This window comes from Hypanus sabinus, chromosome 3 (assembly GCF_030144855.1).
Source record: "Hypanus sabinus isolate sHypSab1 chromosome 3, sHypSab1.hap1, whole genome shotgun sequence".
Lineage (NCBI taxonomy): Eukaryota > Metazoa > Chordata > Chondrichthyes > Myliobatiformes > Dasyatidae > Hypanus > Hypanus sabinus.
In genome coordinates this window covers 110,633,453-110,654,429 of record NC_082708.1, presented here as the reverse complement: position 1 = coordinate 110,654,429, position 20,977 = coordinate 110,633,453, and the positions used below count along the sequence as shown (strand labels likewise).

Genomic DNA, 20,977 nt, shown 5'->3' with positions numbered 1-20,977 from the left:
GACTGTTTATGCCATTGGTTTCCTTTTTGAATTTCCAAGTCATGAATCTGCAAAAAGAAGAAAATTATAAGATCAAATTTATCATTTGCCTGGTTTCCATTCTAAGTTTATTGATGTCATTTCTATTTATACAGTACACTTGCAAATAAAAGAAATTGTTTTAATCAATTATAATACTTAGATGTGATAGCAATCCCAGTAGTAAATTGATTTCCAGAATCTCCATCATTACAGGTACACAACAAGGCTGTGCTTAGTCCCCTGTGTTAAACACAGCCCAACCCATCACTGGCTCATCACTCTCATCCTGTCTTATCTTCATGGTGCATTGGTTCAGAAAATTCAATAGTGTAGTCAAGGATGCCCGCCACCCTAGCTATTCCTTTATCTCTCTTCTAACCCATGGGAGAAGATAAAGGAGCTTAAAAACTCTGACAATCAGACTCAAGCACAGTTTCTCTACTTCTGTAGCAGTCACCTCTTTGACACCCAGAGATGCTGCCACTTTATTGGACTTTTAATTCTGTTTCTCTGTTATTCTGTATTGTCACTCGAGCATTTTTATACTACTTCAGTACCGTAATGTCACAAAGCAACTACTTTCACATTTGTGTAATGAAAATAAATCTGATTCTGCTTAGGCTATTTTAACCATTCTATTGTTTTGTATGCATCACTATATATGGTATTTATTATTACCATGTCACAGCTGGAGTGTTGTATTCAGTTCTAGTCGCTACACTATAGGAAGGATGTTGAGGCTTTGGAGGTTAACAGAAGAGGTTTACCAAGATACTGCTGGGTCTAGAAGGCATGTGCCATCACAAGACGCTGGATAAACTTGGGTGTTTTCTCTGGAGTGCTGGAGGCTGAGGGGAGATCTGATAGAGGTTTATAAGATTATAAGTGGCATAGATAGAGTAGACAAGGATCATCTGTTTCCCAGGATTGAAATGTCTAATACCAGAGGACATACATTGAAGGTGAGAGGAAGTAAGTTCAAAGGGGGATGTGAGGGGTAAGTTTTTTTACTCAAGAATGATGGATGCCTGGTATGGTCAGAGGCAAATACTTCAGAGGCTTTTAAGAGATGATTAGATAGGCACATGAATGGGAAGGATATGGACATCATGTAGGTAGGAGGGATTAGTGTCTGGGTGTTTTTAATTTGCTTTTTAGCTAGTTTGGTGCAACATTGTGGGCTGAATGACCTGTTCCAGTGCTGTACTGTTCTATGTCTATGTCATAAACTGTTTACAGTGATAAATTTTATATGCTGGTGTATATGAAAATAAACTGTCTCTGTCATGTACTGTTTAGCCTGAGCTTTATGGTGAAAGTGGAATTTCATTACATGCTGGTATATATGAAGATAAACTAATCTGAATATGAGACTCGAGAAAGGACATTGTCAACTATGGTGGAAGGGAATCCTCCACTGCTGATGTAAAAGGAAGCTTTTTCAAAATGGAGTATCCTAACTTTTAGATGTTTTGCCAGTCCAAAATTAGTCAATCAATTGATAGTGGACAATGTATGATTATATCCAAGAGGTCTTATACTCATTGACATGTTGAAACATCCTGTTTGTGGGTGCTTTCATGTTCTATTTACTATGGCAAATAACAGAGAACTACTATCAGAATTTACTTTATTTAAGGTGTAAACTCTCAACTAACAGCTAAGTCTACTATGTCAATGTATCAACAATTATACCAGGTGATAGAGTCAATTCCCAAAGGTATTCTCACACCTACAGTATAGATGGAAAGTTATGGCAAATAAATACCAAGATTTTTGACATATTCTTGTACTCCTGGCTAAAACTTAGTGCAAGGAAATCAACTTCATCAAATTGCCAGTTATATGTTTCACAGTTTAGTTGAATCTTTGATTTGTGTTAGATTTTTACCAACATCACATAATGGTTATAGTACAGACTTTGCACTGGTGCAGTGTAGTTTTGTTTGTAATGTTGACATTGTTACGAATGTGCCACAACTATGAGGGGCCGAAGGGTACAAAGTAGCCCCCTCCTTTTCGAGAATCGCAAGATCGCTATTAATTCGGGTCTGGGGCCCAGGAAATAAGAGAGAGACGTCCAGAATACACAGGCTTGGAATGTGTCCTGGCCTCAGCAAGGCGGAACCCTTGATAACGGCTATTGTCTCTTGGAGACGGGATTGTGTATTGAGTACTGAACTATTCATTGAAGCCCTCAGGAGATGACCAGAGTGGGCTGGTTGAGGGATTGCATCATCCCAACCTGATTGACATCTGAGACCCTGTGAGTAAGGATAAAAGAGGGTCTGGGGAGCAACCCCTTCAGACGCACCAGGAGAAAGGCTAGAAATCCCGTGACAGCGTTTAATAGCGATAGCCGGTGGGGGGCCCGCGTGCGTCCTTTCCCTTTGCCTGGGATTGGGGCCTTACCACGGAAGAACGGCTTTAGCTGAAGGACCGGCTACACCAACGGAACTCTCGAAGGATCGAAATCATAAAAAGGAAAAGCCGGCAAGTTTCTAAAAATCTCTCTCTTGTCTCCAACCAAAGGCTGTAGCCTGAATGAACTGAGTGACTTTTATATTCCCATCTGACAATACATTATCCCCCAGACAACGATAGAGCATATTTCTTATTGATTATTATTATACCCGCACTTTTAGATTTAATATTGACGACGTATATTATCAGTATATTTGCATTGATATTATTTTTGTGTGTTTTTACTAATAAATACTGTTAAAAATAGTACCATCAGACTTCAACGGACCTCTCTATCTTTGCTGGTAAGTGACCCAGTTACAGGGTTCGTAACAACACCAAGTTAGATATTTACCCTTTTGGATCTAAAACAGGATTTACATATAGTAGTTAGGCTCAGACAACACACACAAAATGATGGAGGAACTCTGTAGGTCAGACAACATCTATGGAAGGAAATTAACAGTTACCATTTTGGGTGAAGACCCTTCAATAGACAATAGGTGCAGAAGTAGACCATTCGGCCCTTTGAGCCTGCACCGCCATTTTGAGATCATGGCTGATCATCTACTATCAATACCCGGTTCCTGCCTTGTCCCCATATCCCTTGATTCCCCTATCCATAAGATACCTATCTAGCTCCTTCTTGAAAGTATCCAGAGAATTGGCCTCCACTACCTTCTGAGGCAGTGCATTCCAGACCCCCACAACTTTCTGGGAGAAGGTGTTTTTCCTTAACTCTGTCCTAAATGACCTACCCCTTATTCTCAAACCATGCCCTCTGGTACTGGACTCTGCCAGCATCTGGAACATATTTCCTGCCTCTATCTTGTCCAATCCCCTAATAATCTTATATGTTTCAATCAGATCCCCTCTCAATCTCCTTAATTCCAGCGTGTACAAGCCCAGTCTCTCTAACCTCTCTGTGTAAGACAGTCCAGACATCCCAGGAATTAAGCTCATGAATCTATGCTGCACTTCCTCTACAGCCAGGATGTCCTTCCTTAACCCTGGAGACCAAAACTGTACACAAATCTCCAGGTGTGGTCTCACCAGGGCTCTGTACAAATGCAAGAGGATTTCCTTGCTTTTGGACTCAATTCCCTTTGTAATAAAGGCCAACATTCCATTAGCCTTCTTCACTGCCTGCTGCACTTGCTCATTCACCTTCAGTGACTGATGAACAAGGATTCCTAGATCTCTTTGTATTTCTCCCTTACCTAACTCTACACCGTTGAGATAATAATCTGCCTTCCTGTTCTTACTCCCAAAGTGGATAACCTCACACTTATTCACATTAAACATCATCTGCCAAGTATCTGCCCACTCACCCAGCCTATCCAAGTCACCCTGAATTCTCCTAACATCCTCATCACATGTCACACTGCCACCCAGCTTAGTATCATCAGAAAATTTGCTGATGTTATTCTCAATGCCTTCATCTAAATTGTTGACGTAAATTGTAAACAGCTGTGGTCCCAATACTGAGCCCTGTGGCACCCCACTAGTCACCACCTGCCATTCCGAGAAACACCCATTCACCGCTACCCTTTGCTTTCTATCTGCCAACCAATTTTCTATCCATGTCAATGTCTTCCCCCCGATGCTCTGAGCTTTGATTTTACCCACCAATCTCCTATGTGGGACCTTATCAAATGCCTTCTGAAAATCCAGGTACACTACATCCACTGGATCTCCCCCGTCTTAACTTCCTGGTTACATCCTCGAAAAACTCCCAACAGTTTAGTCAAGCATGATTTACCCTTGCTAAATCCATGCTGGCTCGGCCCAATCCTATCACTGCTATCTAGATATGCCACTATTTCTTCCTTAATAATGGACTCTAGCATCTTCCCCACCACCGATGTCAGGCTGACAGGTCAATAGTTCTCTGTTTTCTCCCTCCCTCCTTTCTTAAAAAGTGGGATAACATTAGCCATTCTCCAATCCTCAGGAACTGATCCTGAATCTAAGGAACATTGGAAAATGATTACTAATGCATCTGCAATTTCCAGGGCCACCTCCTTTAGTACCCTAGGATGCAGACCATCTGGACCTGGGGATTTGTCAGCCTTCAGTCCCATCAGACTTCTCATCACCATTTCCTTCCGAATGTCAATCTGTTTTCATTTACTCTGTTACCCTATGTCCTTGGCCCATCCATACATCTGGGAGATTGCTTGTGTCTTCCTTAGTGAAAACAGATCTAAAGTACTCATTACATTCTTCTGCCATTTCTCTGCTTCCCATAACAATTTCACCCAATTCATTCTTCAAGGGCCAACATTGTTCTTAACTATCTTCTTTCTCTACACATACCTAAAAAAGCTTTTGCTATCTTCCTTTATATTCCTGGCTAGCTTGCGTTCATACCTCATTTTTTCTCCCCGTATTGCCTTTTCAGTTAAGTTCTGTTGTTCCTTAAAAACTTCCCAATCATCTGTCCTCTCACTCACCTTAGCTCTGTCATACTTCCTTTTTTTAATGCTATGCAATCTCTGACTTCCTTTGTCAACCACTGTGGCCCCTTTCCCCCCTTTGAATCATTCCTTCTCTGGGGGATGAACTGATTTTGCACCTTGTGCATTATTCCCAAGAATACCTACCATTGCTGTTCCACCGTCCTTTCTGCTAGGCTATCCATCCAGTCAACTTTGGCCAGCTCCTCCCTCATGGCTCCATAGTTTCCCCTGTTCAACTGCAACACTAATACCTCCGAGCTTCCGTTATCCTTCTCAAATTGCGGATAAAAACTTATCATATTATGATCACTACCTCCTCATGGCTCCTTTACTGCAAGATCGCTTATCAAATCCTATTCATTACATAACACTAAATCCAGAATAGTCTTGTCCCTGGTCAGCTCTCGTACAAGCTGCTCCAAGAATGCATCCCGTAGGCACTCTACAAACTCCCTATCCTGTGGTCCAGCACCAACCTGATTCTCTCAGTTCACCTGCATGTTGAAATCCCCCATAACTACTGCGACATTACCTTTGCCACATGCCAGTGTTAACTCCCTATTCAACTTGCACCCAATATCCATGCTACTATTTGGTGGCCTGTAGACAACACCCATTTGGGTCCTTTTGCCCTTACTATTCCTCAGTTCTATCCACACAGACTCCACTTCTCCTGATCCTATGTCCCCCCCCCCCCTTGCAAAGGACTGAATCTCATTCCTCACCAACAGGGCCACCCCACCCCCTCTGCCCACATTTCTGTCTCTACGATAGCATGTATACCCTTGTACATTCATTTCCCAGTTCTGATCTCCCTGCAGCCATGCCTCCGTTATCCCAACAACATCATAGTTACCCATTCCCACCTGGGCTTCAAGCTCATCCACCTTATTTCTGACACTTCGTGCATTCAGATATAGAATTTTTAGTCCATTTCTCCTCTCTCTGTTGGAATCGCTGCCTATTGTGCTTAACCCAGCTCCCCGAACTCCCATCGGGCTATATACCCCTAGAATATGGTTGTCCTTCCTAAATTTACTTATTCTTCCAACACATTTAACTCCATGTTCCATCAGACCATCCCTCTGTAGATGTGTCCTCGTTATCACTTGTTCTGCCTCACCTTTCTCTACCACACACTTAATATTCCAGAACCGTGTAGTCCCCACCTGTCCTTTATTCGTCCTCTCGCTATCCTCTTTCACATTCTGGATCTCCCGCCCCCTGCAAATTTAGTTTAAACCCCGCCAAGAAGCACTAACAAACTTCCCCGCAAGAATGTTAGTACCGCTTCATTGGAACTGATCTGCTGAATCCTCCAGCATTTTTTGTTTGTTGCTCAAGATTTCCAGCATCTGCAGAATCTTGTGTCTTTAGTTAGGTTCAAGTAGGATTTCCCTGTAGCAGGTGTAATTTTTCGTAAACACACAACTCACATTGATCATCAAAGAGGAAAATTCTTATTGTACGTAATTTAAAAGGATGGCAAAATTAAACATGATCACAATAGGAGACAGTATTGTAAAGGCTGAGAAACTAAATGACTTGTTAGAAGCCTGATGAAGATTTAAAGAAAAAGATATAGAATAATAGAACTTGGCTTTTTCATTGCTGTTATTTCCACTCTCATCTTATCTTCACATAGTGCTCCTTCCCTTCCTGAATCTCCCCATCTCTATTTCAAAGGGATAGACTAGTCATCAACACAAAATACAAATGCACAGCTATCTTGACAATGTGTCTCCTTCTGAGGCAGCACTCCATCTTCCTGGTTCCTCTGATACCATAACATTTGCTCTGACGATGAAATTTCTTCCTTCTACCTTACCTGTGGCTTTCCATCTACCGGAGTAGACAGAGCCCTGATTGCATCTCATCTATTTCTCAGAGTTCTGCTCCTAACCTCACTACTGGGAAATTGCAACCCAATCCTCTCATACAGGATGGTATTGACAACCTATAGTCAGTGCATCGGGAGCAAATGGAAGTTCTGTAGAAGGGACAGAAGGAGCACACTATCTCACCAAGTAGCCTGGTGTCTTGCCTCATCTGTGTGTTTCCACACTGACCTCATTAACCACTTCCAAACCCACAAAAGCAAAGCGGAAGCAAGTCATACTCAGTCACAAGGGACTGCTTAATAATCCTTTCTTCATGGGAACATGAGCATGACCTGACACAGTGAGAGGAAGTGGCTCCAACATATGAAGATCTGTTATTTTCCCTCATTTTTTTGCTCCTTTATATTTCTATGTTTATGAATCCAACAGCTAGAAAAGCCCAAGTAAAATAGTGCACCCTGAAGATTAGGTGTTTGTAGTTATCCTGCATGACTATCTGTGGTCATGAAGAAGCAGTACTCCAGGAAAGGAATGTTGGAGGCAGGTTCTAAGAGCAACTAACCAATGATTGAATCATTTTACTGTCAGCAAGGTGTATAAAACTGGTTCGGAATGTTTGATTGCTGCCTGTAACATCCAGAGTTCAAGCAGGAAAAGTAGGTCACCATAGGATAAGTTTTTCTTTCTAACTCATGAAAGGTTGGCATGTATTGAGCAATCCTTGTTGTCAATACACGTCCTACTGAATCACTGCACTGATTATAGTGGAGAAATTCCCATGTTTTGATAAGCAATAGCTAACTAAGCACCTGCCAATGTGATAAAATGGTGCATACAATGGAGACCAGCTTGTTGACGTTAGAATGCCAAGTGAATGCTGGCCTTCTCTTCTGGGTATAGAGCTTAGGTCCCTTTGTGTACTGGTGAAGAAGGGTTAACGTCCCTCATTTTGTAGATGGCACTCCGTGTGGTTATTGTATCAATGGTGGACTGCAGTGAATGTTCAGGTTGGTTTATGGGAGAGCAGTAAGGCAGTGAAGCTGCCAAGTAGGCTCAGTGGCTACTTTATTAAGGACACCTGCTCAATTTTGCAAATATTAAATCAGCCAATCATGTGACAGCAACTCTATGCATAAAAGAATGCAGACATGGTCAAGAGATTCAGTTATTGTTCAGACCAAACATGAGAGTGGGTATGACATGTGAACTAAGTGACTTTGACCATGGGATGCTGCCAGACGGAGTGGTTTGAGCATCTCACAAACAGCTGATCTCCTAGGATTTTCACACACAAGTCTCCAGAATTTACAGAGAATGGTGGGAACCCTCCCCCCCCCCCCCCCAAATCCAGTGAATGGCAGTTTTGTGGGCAAAAGCACCTTGTTAATGAGAGAGGTCAGAGGAGAATAGCTAGACTGCTTCATGCTGTAAGGAAGGTGACTGTGACTCAAATAACCATGTGTTACACCAGTGGTGTGCAGAAGAGTATCTCTGAACGTCCAACACCTTGAACCTTGATGTGGATGGGCTGCAGCAGCAGAGGACCATGAACATGCACTTTATCAGGTACAGGAGGTACCCAAAAAAAGTAGCCACTGAGTGTAAGTTAAAGCTTCTTCAGAAGCAGTCAGATATTTTTTCCCTAAAACCTGGTCTGTGTTTTGTAAATGTTATTGAAAAGTTCAAAGTAAAATTTATAATTAAATACATATATGTCACCATAGACAACCCTGAGATTAATTTTCTTGTGGGTATTGTTACGTACCCTTGTGTTGAAGCTATACTGGACTTGAGGTAATGGTCTTGTGATGGTGCAGTGACGTCATTTTCCCGCCAGTGGAGGTCATGTGACAGGTTTTTTTTACAGGGTGTAAAAGGAGGACCCCTCCCTGTGAGGAGGGGCAGTTCGTGGCTGGATTTGCCATGTTGACTTCATGCCACTGCGTGATTTAATGACGCAGTTTAGTTGAAAGATGAAGTTTTATCTAATGCCTGAAGTTTAAAAGGTCATTGCCAGCAGTTTCTTTACAATACTGCTGGTTGAGAATGAGTGGAGAGTGAAGATCGGAGTTCGGGAGTTAAAAGATCGAGGGAAGTTGATTTCGATGGTGAAACAGGTTCGACCTTGTTTGATCCTCATTCAGAAGGAATTCGTTGACTGTTCTCGTGTTAATTCCTGTGAAATAGCAGAAAGGATTGGGAACAGTTCTGTAAAGGAAAGGTCAGTGCCTTTAAGCCATTCCAATTGTCCATCTACGTAAATTCTTCGTGGGAAAGGTTCGATTTGGGAACCGAAACAACACGACGTGAAAGAGAATTTAAATCATCTTAAAAAAGTTTCTCCCTTAAATGGACTGTGAGCATTTTGAACTTTTGCAATACTACTTTGAAGAACTGTTTTTGCAACATCGCTTTAAGAACTGTTTAAGCTGCCGCACAACAGCTGATTTCCGGTTATGTTGGTGCTTTGTTTACTTTTGGGGGGGGTTTGTTTTCAGTGTTTAATAAATGTATTGTTTTTTATAAAAACCCCTGCCTAACTCATATATTTATTGTTGCTTGAATCCGTAACAGTATACTCAATAAATCTATAGAATAATAACTGTAACAGAATTCATGAAAGACCACCCCATTAGGGCATTCAACTAGAACGCAGAAGATAATACACTGTTCAGAAAGAAGAAAATTATATAAACAAATAAGCAATTACTATCGAGAACATGAGATGAAGAGTCCTTGAAAATGAGTCCATTGGTTGTGGGAACATTTCACAGATGCTTTAGGTATTTTGTATTATAATATTATTTAATCCATAAGTAGCTCAGCACAATATGTTTGTCATTTTGTAGATTTTTTCATTATTTTTTTCATGAGGTAAAGGTCTGTGAATGTTCACTAATTTATTTCACATTTCTTGTTATCCAATGCTTTAGCAGCTTGCTAAATGTGTGCAGAATCCAATAAAAAATTATGATAGTGAGATGTCAGACATCTGCATTATTAGCTTATTATAAAATTTGAAAAATAAATTACAATACATAAAATCATGTTTTGATTCTCTCTTCGTATTATTTCTCAATTGAGAGCGTTTATTTTAATTTGAACCTGGTCAGTGTCAGATTGTCTTCCACTCACCTAATCTATCTATATTTCTGCAGACTCTCTGCATCCTCTGCACAACTTGCTTTTCCACACAATTTACTGTGATAGAAATAACAGAATTCGCGAAAGTCTTCTTTGACAAACTTACTGGAGTTCTTCAAAAATATAATGAGCACAGTGCATAGAGGGGAACAAGTCGATTTCCAGAAAGCATTTGACAAGGTGCTGCATGAAAGACTTATCCATAAGGATGCATGCAGTTGGGTAATAATAGGATAAAAATGTGTGGTATAGTAATTAGCATTGCATGGGCAATCATTACCAGAATAACATGGCAACTAAGAATGAATAAAATTGTTTTTCAATCAGTTGGCCGGATGTGGTAAGGCTGTAATTTTGTTTCACTAAGAAAATGTCACATAATGTTCAGCAGAAGCAAAACTTAGTTCCAACACATTGCATTTGAAATAAATGGCATAAGCAACCTTTTTACATGAGCCGTGCTAGGGAGGTGGAAATGACAGAGTTTCCCTAGTCTTCACTTCCCAACCATAGTTTCCATATTTAATGGAGTATTCCCTGCATTTACACTATCTAAAATGAGATCCCACGACCAGACATTCTCTTCTTCTCTCCTTTTTCAGAATTCCTAAGGAACTATTCCATTAACAACCTCCTGGTGTGCTCTTCCATTGCACTAACCACTCCACTTCTCATAATACTTTCCCTCACAACTGCAAGAAATGGGACAGCTTTTCTTTAATCTCTTTCCACTTCACCTTCCAGGATCCCAAGCAGTGAATTACTATCCCCAATATGCTCACCCACAGCCACTTCAGCTCCTTGCCTGGCCTCATTCCTTCATTTCCTTTCCCTGACTGTGCATCTACTCTGTGCCCTATTCCCCTGTCACCTGTCTATATTCTAGTTCACCAGTGCCATGTCATCTGAAGACTATCAAGATCTTGGTGGAAAATTCCATCAGGATACTCAAAATGAGATTCTATGATCTATAACAGAGATATTTCCTACAGAGGATCTAAGCAAATTAAGTAATAATATAATTCTGAGCACAAATAAAAACACTCACAGGCTGTAGAACAAGTATTTATTTATTTATTTATTTATTTATTTATTTAGAGATACAGCATGGAATAAGCCCTTCCAGTGCAACAAGCTGCACCAGCCAGCAACCCACCTATTTAACGTTAGCCTAATCACAGGGCAATTTACAATGACCAATTAACCTACTAACTGGTACATCTTTAGACTGTGGGAGGAAACTAGAGCACCCGTAGGAAGTTCACGGGGAGAACATACAAACTCCATCTGGGTGGCAGCGGAATTGAATACCAAACTCTGAAATGACCCACGAGCCCAGCTGTAATAGCACGCACTAACCGCTGTGCTACAATGGCACCCATTATGTAAACAATGTAAAGACATTTGAAATATCTTGTAATGTTGCTATTTTAGCATGAACATATTTAGTCATAGTCACAATGATTAAACATTTTGTTCCCAATAAAAAGACAATTGAAAAGGTTGACAAATTGGAAAGTTTTCATCAGAACTCAGGAATATTTCTCACCCAAAATATAATCTAATCGTGTTTTTTGTGGACAATGTTTACTTCTAGAATAGTAAAACTTCTCTTCACATATCTATCGTTTGAAGTACAAAAACATGCAGGACTTATAATCTTCAATTGTTATTGTCCATTCTGGAATCCAATGTCTTACTCTAGATTAAAGTTTCAGCAATCATACTTTCCTGTCTCCAAGTCCTTTGTTCAGCTCCAGCTTGTTACAAACCTCAGGTTTTGTAGCACACTGGCTTATAAGTATTCAATTCCTTACTCTATTTGAATTTTTCTGACTACAGTATATCTGGACAGATTCTCAATTTGAGTTAAAAAGATTTTTTCCATGCACTTTGGAAAGATTCAACACAGTAGGGTCACAGTACTGAAGCTTCGAGTATTAATAGTTCATATTAGAAATGGAGTTGCTGCTGATAAAATTCAGACCAAGGAAACATGACTATGAAAATGTGGGCAGAACGCATCTGGATTTCCAATCTGCATTTCTAGTGAAGTTCCAGACATTGCCATTCTACAGTGTTTTTTTCTGATAAAATAAGTATTTTCAGCAGATTGAGATTAAATTCTTTATAGCATTAGTGACATTCAATTGGAGGTTGGGGACATTTTTGTTTGCACATGAGCCGTTTCTCTTGTTTAAAATGAATAAGTATAATTAATCGTTACAGTCTTGATATTTTAAGCACCATGACAACATCACCCAAACTATCTCCCAGTTACTCAATTATAATGATTCATGCATTAATGACAATCCTTTAATATGGCATTAAAATATAAACACCTAATATACTTCACAAGCTTATTAGAATTTAAGAAGGATGAGTAAAAGCTTAGTTAGTGAGTTATGAATCAATAATGTTTATGAACTAAGAGGTAGTTCATGTGTAGGGAGGGAGTTTAGGTTAACATTGAGAAGCACAAATGGTCATCTTCAAAGGAACTGTATACCTAGAATCTACTCATGCTTCCAAAACCTGAATAATTCAATAAAATGCCATCATGTACTATTAGAGTTAGCTCCTCCACCATCTAATTCAGAGTGTACTGTGAAAGTATTGAGGCTGATTTAAAAAATGATCTAATTTTAATAAAACTAACACCCTGTTTAGTCTGTCACTGAACTAGAGAGTTAATGAGGTATGTTTGCAAAGTTCTCTTAATTGAGCACCTTAGTTTGTAAGTTACTGTAGTTCTGCCCTTGGCACCTCTTGGAATGATCTACACTTTTCTAAATCAGAACAATTGTACTGAGGTCAATAAACATTTTCAATTAACAATTAAAGAAAATCAAAAATGTTGTAAGCTCTGGTTTTCTTCTAAGGTGACTATTAAAATGGATCCATTGCATTGAACTACTGGTGTCAAAAGCAGTTCCTTCATCCAAACTGTTTCAATTGTAGTCACCTTACATTATTGGTTTTATCACATCTTGGAAAAGGCAGTTGTTAATACCCCTGCTGAAATAGTGCAGAATGCAATTCCGAGAACAAGATAGTTCCTCATCCCCTGTGGAGAAAAATATTGCTTACAACTTATTTCTTACAGATATACTGGTACTGACAGAAATGCTTATTATGATTCTAAATGACGGTAGAGAGAATATAAATTGCATACTGTAGAATTTATCATAAAATCTAATGGGATAAAAGTCTTTGCAGTACAAAAGTATCAAAACTGATATTGACAATTACCAAAAAGAAATCAGCTCTTTTGAATACAGCGGGTACAGGTTCAGATTTATCACAATACATTGGAACATACTGTAAAATGAATCGTTTACATTAACAACCAATGCAACCTGAGGACACATTGGAAACAGCTTGCGAGTGTCACCACAAACAGGAGAAGTTATTGCATTTCAGAACTGAAATAGATCTGTATTTACACATTTGAAAATTACAATTTAAAAAAAATCCATTTTGTTTGTAGCATGATGTAACAGGCGAGAAGAAATACCTTTTCCCTTAGATTTGATAAATGTTAATATAACAATTAATATTTGTTAGCGGCCTTAAGTAATTTTTGTCAACACAAGAATAAATTACTTGAAGCATATCAAAGGCCAATCTATTCTAAGAATAGACTGCAACCAAATTTTCTTGAAAATATGTTTTTTATTAAGAAGATAACTCATGCAATTTGAAGGTAAACCTTATACAAGATCATTAAAATATATAGGAGTAGGGCATTTGGCTATTTGCTCCATTCCATCATTTAATAAGATCCTGGCTGATCTTTTACTTCACTGCTACATTTCTGTAATAAACTCCTATTTCCTAATTCTCTTAGTATCTAAATTTGAGACTGGGAGTATAAACATTGCAAATACTTGTAACTTCATAAACAACAACTTCTTTTGTTAAAAGAGTCATGTTTGAATTGCTACAGATTTAAGTCAGGTTCAAAACTGAACATGTTGAAGAAATACCCCAATGCTATCATGAGGACTTCGGTCAGTCAATAATCCAACTAGATTTAATGGTCATTTCATGACAGAACATACACATTTTCATGGATCATCACATAAATGACAGACTTGGTGAAAATCAATTCAGTTATCTACGAAAAAATCTATATTTACGTAGCATCTTTCATTATTGTGGCATATCATTCAGTTTTAGTGAAGTGGAATAAGGGAGCAGTACCAATAGGAAATGGTATTTCTTCAATTGGTGAGCTGTATATGGAAAAGGCAGGTAGCTTTGGATTAAAATCTCATCTGAACCATTTGACAATACAGTTCTTAAATATAGGCCTATATTACACATTTAAATATCTGGATTGGTGAACACAGGAATCCTGATCCATTGAATTGAGTGGAAAGGATTATCTGTAGTGGAGTCATACAATCAATAGAACTATTGTGTTATCTTCATTAATTCTAGAAATAATGCTCAACAAAATCTTACTTTTATTTCCTTGAAAACAATAACTCCCCATAGAGCAGCAATGAAACCTGGCACCTGAAAAAAATGAAAATTGATTTATACATTGTAAACTTGAGACGGTCTGCAGATGCTGGAAATCCAAAGCAACACACACAAGATGCTGGAAGAACGTAGTAGGTCAGGCAGCATCTGTGGAAATGAATAGATAATCGACGTTTTGTGTCCTGAAGAAGTCTCAGTCGGAAACATCGACTGTTTATTCATTTCCATAGATGCTGCCTGACCTGCTGAGTTCCTCCAGCATTTTGTGTGCGCTGCTTCATTTATACTTTGATGGACTGAAAAGTATTTACTTCAACAGAAAAGTTTTTTTTTGTCTGGAGCATGAAACTACATTTAAAATAATAAACAGAATCTTAAAAATACTGTATGTTACCCAGATTGTTTGTAACTTTATAAATATTAACAAAATTGCAGAAATCTCACTTGTCACATCAAATTTTATGTGTACAATGCAACATTTTCTGAAAAATGATAAACAAAAAAATCTAGATATGTATGGCTTGGAAAAATATAATCCAGGGCCTGTCGAGGAGGCTGTTTTTTCAGGGGCAGGTCTCTGGCCCTTAGGCTCAGAAAGAAAGGGTGCAGTCAGAGGATGACAGTGAAGGGAACAGATGGGTGACCACCCATAAAGAAATGTCGGGATGATGTGGTGCCTCCTGGATACCGGGGTCAAGGATGCCTCTGGTGATGAAAGAAAATTATCAAGAAGTGTGAACAGTAAATGGTTGTCATGCATGTTGGTAAACACATAAGTAGGATGAGGCCCTGCAGAATGAATATAGTGAATTGGGTAAGAAGTTAAGAAACAGGATATTGTTGGTGGTGATCTCAGGATTACTCATGTTGCCATGTGCTAGTGAGGTCAGAAACAGAAAGAGAGATCAGATAAATTTGTGGCTGAGGAGCTGGTGCAGATATTCAGGTTCTTGGATCACTGGGGTCTCTTCTGGGGTAGGGGGTGGCTTGTACATGAGGGATGTGAACCAGAAAGGGGATCAACAGCCTTGCAGGGCAACTTGCTAGAGCTCCATGGGAGAGTTTAAACCAGACTGGTGGACTGGTGGGCTCTGACTAGGGGCAACTCATAGGATAAAGCAGTGGCCAGTGAGAGCAAATTTAGTAATCAGGATAGCCAGAGGCAAAATAAAAGCAGGAACATTAATTTGCAGTTAAACTTCATTCATTTTAATGGGTACAGTGGACAAACCAGGATACAGATGCTTCAGGTGTGACAGACGTACAGGTAAGCAAGGAGGAAGTGTTGCCTTTTTGATAAGGATATACATAACACCAGTACTTAGAGGTGACATTCTTGGGGAATTGTCCTGTGCAGCCAAATGGGTAGAACTTAGAAATAAGTGGAGGGTCACTCTAGTGGGGCTCCATTATAGACTCCTGCACAGCTCTACTTGGGAGGGTGGAATACCAGACCTTCTCTTGTGGAACAAGGCAGGACAGGTAACTGAAGTGGCAGACAGGGAGCACTTTGACACTAATAACCATGTTTCTATTTGTTTTAAGAAAGTGATGAACAAGGATAGGTGGGGGTCCTAAATTGGAACAGGGCTAATTTTGGCGAATAGTGCAGGAACTAGTGAAGGTCAATCAGGTGAGCCTATTTGAAGGAAAATAAATGAAAAGCAAGTGGGAGGCTTTTAAGAGTGTGACATCAAGAGCCCAGGAGAAGATGTTCTTGTTAGGGTCAAAGGTAAACCTGGCAAGTTTAGGGAACCTTAGTAATGAGAGATATTGAGGCTCTTCATGAAAAAGGAAGCACACGTTGGATTTAGGAAGTTGGGGATGAGTGAATCCTTTGAATGTAGAATCTACTTAACGTGCTTTCAAAATTGGCTTGGTAGGGGAGAGAGTAGTGGTTGAAGATTGTTTCTTGGGAAGGAGTCAGGTGATGGTGTATTGTAGGGGGTTGGTCTTATTTGTTATTTATAAATGACTTGGATGTGAACGCACAAGGCTTCATCGAGTTTGCCGATGAAACATATTAAGTACTGTTGACAGTAAATGGTATTGTAGATTACAGGAGGATTCAGACTCCTGCTATGAATGCTAGGGTACTAAGGAGTATCATGGAACAGAGGGACCTACAGTGCAGAACTCACTGCAATCAGTGTGACAGGGAGATAGGGTGGTGAAAAATAATTTTAGTACATTGCTTTTCATCAGTCAAGGGACTAAATAAAAGAGTTAAAACCTTGTTACAGCTGTAGAAATTGGTAAGACAGCACTTGGAAAATAGTGTCCAGCCTTGGTCACCCTTTTGTTAAACGAAAGAATGCAGAAAAGATTTGAGGATGTTGACAGGACTAGAGGACATGAATTATAGGGAGAACTTCATTGAAACATATGAGAATGAGGGTGACTTTAGAAATGTTTAAAATTGAGAGGCATAGATAACATGAGTGGCAAGTTTTTTCCAAAACAAATGGCTGAGAAAAAGACTTAAAAGGGATGGGAGGGGCAACTTTTTCATCTAGGAGGTAGTTAAGCAAATGGAACAAGCTGCCAGGAGTGGCTGAGGCAAGTATAACAATGTCATTTAAGCAGCACCTGGATAGGTACCTGCTTGGAGGAATATGGGCCAAACCCAAAAAAAAATTGAGATTAGCTGGGTGGGCACTGGCCAGCACAGACTTCTTGCATCCAAAAATTATCAACAGAACAAGGAGAGCTGGAAAGACCATTTAACAGATGTTGTGCAGGGGCAGTTGCCCAAGGGGGTGGGGTAGGTAGGGGGTTGTCGGCAGAAGTCAACCCTCACTTCCACTGACTTGACAGCATTACACTCCACATTGTTCTGATCACATCATGCTGCAAGATGGTCTACCTCTCTTTGATAGCAGGTCACATCCTTATAAAAGATAAGACCAACTACAGTTGTGTCATCTCCGAACTTTAGGATTTTAATGGTTTTGTTTGTGGAAGTACAATCACTTGTATAAAGTGAGAACAGAAGGGGTGAAAGAACACAGCTCTGGTGACAGCCTGTGCTTATAGACATTGGATTGGACAAGTAGGAGCCCAGCCTTACATACTACTTTCCTTCCTGTCAAGAAGTTCATAACCCACTGACAGATACTGTAGGGTACAGCTAACTGGTTTGTAACTCTGGAACAGTATTACGGCGGAGCTGAAATCCACAAACAAGATCCTCACATCAGTGTTGGGGGAGGTCCAAATGTTGGAAGAATGTAATGAAGGCACAAGTTAACTGTATCCTCAACTGAGCGATTTGCTCTATAAGCAAACAGGCTTTTAACAATAATCTGATAACCTTAAGATGACCACCATAGGCTGTTTAAATCTTATCATTATTTGAACTGACAAGACAATGGTGAGATTCCAAATCAAGTCCTTCAATCAACAGTCCAGAACATTGGCAGCTTGAACAATAACTTGACCACTATAGAGTAATGTGCGTACTTTTGTCGATCAGTAACCAGTACTGATGGCTTGCAAATTTTGGGCCAAAGTCTTTACAAATACATTTCCACAACCTATGCACATTGAGTAGCTCAATTAACTTACAGCAGTGATGATCGGGAAACTAACAACTGCACTGAGGAAATTATTTGCCAGGAACCAACAGCAGTTTGCAATAGCCCACATCACACCTGAAACAAAACCTTAAAGCACATTTTGTTAACATCTTGTCTTTATTTTGCATGATTATTGAAATATTATTAACCTGCACATTATATGTAGATCTTTAGAAATAGTCAGAGAGGTCCTGAGCTCCCAAAAGAAAGTTCTCAGTTGAGTTATGGGAAGGGATTACCAAAAGGGCAAAGGAAAAGATTCAATAGTTGTGCCCAAATCTTCCTTAGAATGCATGATCACCACCAAATCCTGGTATCTTTGTACCATGATTACTCAAAATAGAAAACCACTTAAAATACTATCGAAGCTTAAAGCCATGTTCCAAGTGCACAGAAAAGCCCTGCGTAATTGGTAGAAACAGCATACACTCTCAAACTACCCATCACCCTGTCTCTGCAGGCATCACTTTCCCCATCTGCAGAAGTATGTGTAAGACCCACACTAGCCTCACCACAATCAGAGCAGAAGTGAGTTATCCTCAACCCTTTGGTACTGCCAAAGAAAGATGCAGAAGAATTAAAAGCGGGTGGAGATCCCTAATGGAACAAACACTTAAATCTGTTTCTCTTCAGGGGTATAATGCTCAGGTGTACAGTATGTAAGAAATTGCCTCTTGCTTTGGTTGTCATCTATACAACATCACCATATCTACCTGGAAACTGGATGGACCATTCAACATTAGATTTAACTGATGATATAGGCAGTTCTAACAATCCTCCCTGCAAAGAGTATTGTCCCATAGGCTAGTCAGACAGTTTCAAAGAATTAACAATTTGAATGCACTGGAGAGGGAACAAGAAATTTTCCTGGATGTTGCCTGAGATGGAACGCCTCAGTTATTAGGTGACACTGCATAAATGACTTTGATTTCGTTGGAACATAGGAGAATGAGCAGGTCTTAATACAGTGCAGGTGACCTACATATTGTGGCCATTTGGGTTGCAGAATAATTTTTGCAAAACTAAGTTTTCTTCAACTTTTGTTTCTCAAGGCATCCACAGATATTCATGAACTTCAATTGAAAATAATAAATAAAACAGATGACAAAAATGGAAAATACTGGACACACAGCATTAGAATATGGTAAAGTAAGCAGTTAACATTGGGTTCTGATTAAAGGCCATGGATCCGAAATATTAATTATCTTTCTTTCCTCACTTTTCCCTACCCTACCTTTCTCTCTACCAGTTTGCCTTATTCTGCAAAACATCTCCTCAATCTTTTAGTCTTGGTCAATTCCAACAGAAATATACAACATACTCTCTTCAGTTATCTGTATTATCATAAGCATGTAAATAAAGCCAAGTTCTCCAGATCGAGCACTTCTTTGAGGAGTACCAAGACTGTGGAATGTTGTAAAATTGCATACAACTGGACTGAAAACAAGCAAACTATATCAAGCCAGAAGCATTTTGTGATTTCTAAATAACACAGATGCTTAAATGCTGCGTTTGGTTTTGTGAAATTGAGCGACATTGTTGGGTCGAAAAGGAAGTCTAAAATACAGCTTTGCACTTTGCTGGTGAAAGTGGCATAAATTAAGCACAAATTTTTATCAAGTTGTCAACAGAGCATACAGCTTCAATATTTCAGTACATGATCTCATTAGAAGAAACATTAAGTATTATTTTCTAAATTCATCTATGGGTGGGAACTTCGCCTCTCTTAGATCAAAATAGCACTGCATTGCAATGCTTTGCTACCAACATGCTTGCCAACAATATTTTTTATATGAAGAATATAATTAGTGAGTTTCTTTAACAAATTGGCATGTGGATAAAGTAAGCTAAATGGGACTCCCTTGCAATGCTTTCATATTTTATTGCACTCAAAATCATAAAATCACCTTGTAAACAAAACAATTGCGAGGAATCTTTATTTACAGTAAACGTTCTGGTGTTAAAGTAATTCAGGTGCAAAGTTTTGCTCTAAGGTATAGGAGTAGGTGTGCAAAAATTGTTCGGAAGGAGTATAAAAATGCCACAGAAAGCTAAATAGCCACTTATGTAAGTTACAGATTTCACTAAAAGCAGTAAATGTGGCATTTTAGTTTAAAAAAAAAGTGAAATAATGGTTTCTTACCTGGTAGTATTACTTTAGGGTAAACTTTTGGTTTATTCTTCATTAATGCACAATATATTACAAAATAGACAGTACTTGTAAGAAATATGCCACTAAAATGTGCAAATACATAGTCCAAATCTGCAAGTGAAGCACATTTTACAATATCTTTGTTAAACTGGTGTCAATTCAGATCAAGTCGCAGGATTAGCTGTTTCCGGTTGCCTATGTATTTATCTGAATTTATTAAAATTCTGGCTTTTAGAAGAAAAGCCGAAGGATAGCCACTCGCCTTGGGCTGGGATCCTTCTTGAGCCTAGTATTGTGGCCAGAGGAATCTCATGTGATTATCAAAAGATAAAAAAAATAAGTATTTTCATTGAAGCAACAATCCAACAGAAGAACCTTTATTTTCTGCTACGAGGCACTCATGATTACAATTTATTATCTGGTAACGGCAAAGTTACTTATTGCAAAATTTACCATCAGCAACTTGCACTTCAATGCAGCTTGATGCTGAATAGCAAAATTCTGCATAATGGAAGGTCATTCTGCACCAAAACATTATCATAGAACAGTATAGCATGGTACGGATCATGGTACTGTGCTGACTTATATAAATGTACTCCATGATCAATCTAACCCTTCCCTCCTATACAGCCCATAACCCTCCCATTTTTCTTACATCTATGTTCTTAACTGTACCTATTCTGTCATCCTCTACCACCACCGCTGGCAGTGTGTTCCAGTCACATACCACTCTGTTCATTTTAAAAAAAGGGATAGGAGAAGCAAACAAAAACTATCCAAAAAATAGTTTAGCTGTCTGTCAAAGCTGGGAATGTTTCTCATTGC

General features: G+C 39.2%; 1 protein-coding gene across 4 annotated transcripts in view; it reads right to left on the bottom strand.

The window, feature by feature from the left end:
* Positions 1–10,983: 10,983 nt before the first annotated feature.
* The window catches only part of tmem144b (transmembrane protein 144b), a 62,301-nt gene continuing 52,307 nt past the window's right edge, over positions 10,984–20,977 (bottom strand). For 2 of the 4 annotated variants that reach the window (XM_059964933.1, XM_059964935.1), the window contains exons 11-14: positions 20,144–20,263; positions 17,990–18,087; positions 14,402–14,455; positions 10,984–12,998 (exon numbers count right to left, since the gene is read on the bottom strand). In XM_059964933.1, the coding sequence (XP_059820916.1) occupies positions 12,915–12,998; positions 14,402–14,455; positions 17,990–18,087; positions 20,144–20,263 (356 nt within the window). In that variant the 3' untranslated portion in view covers positions 10,984–12,914. The other 2 variants (XM_059964936.1, XM_059964937.1) reach the window with 2 other exon arrangements.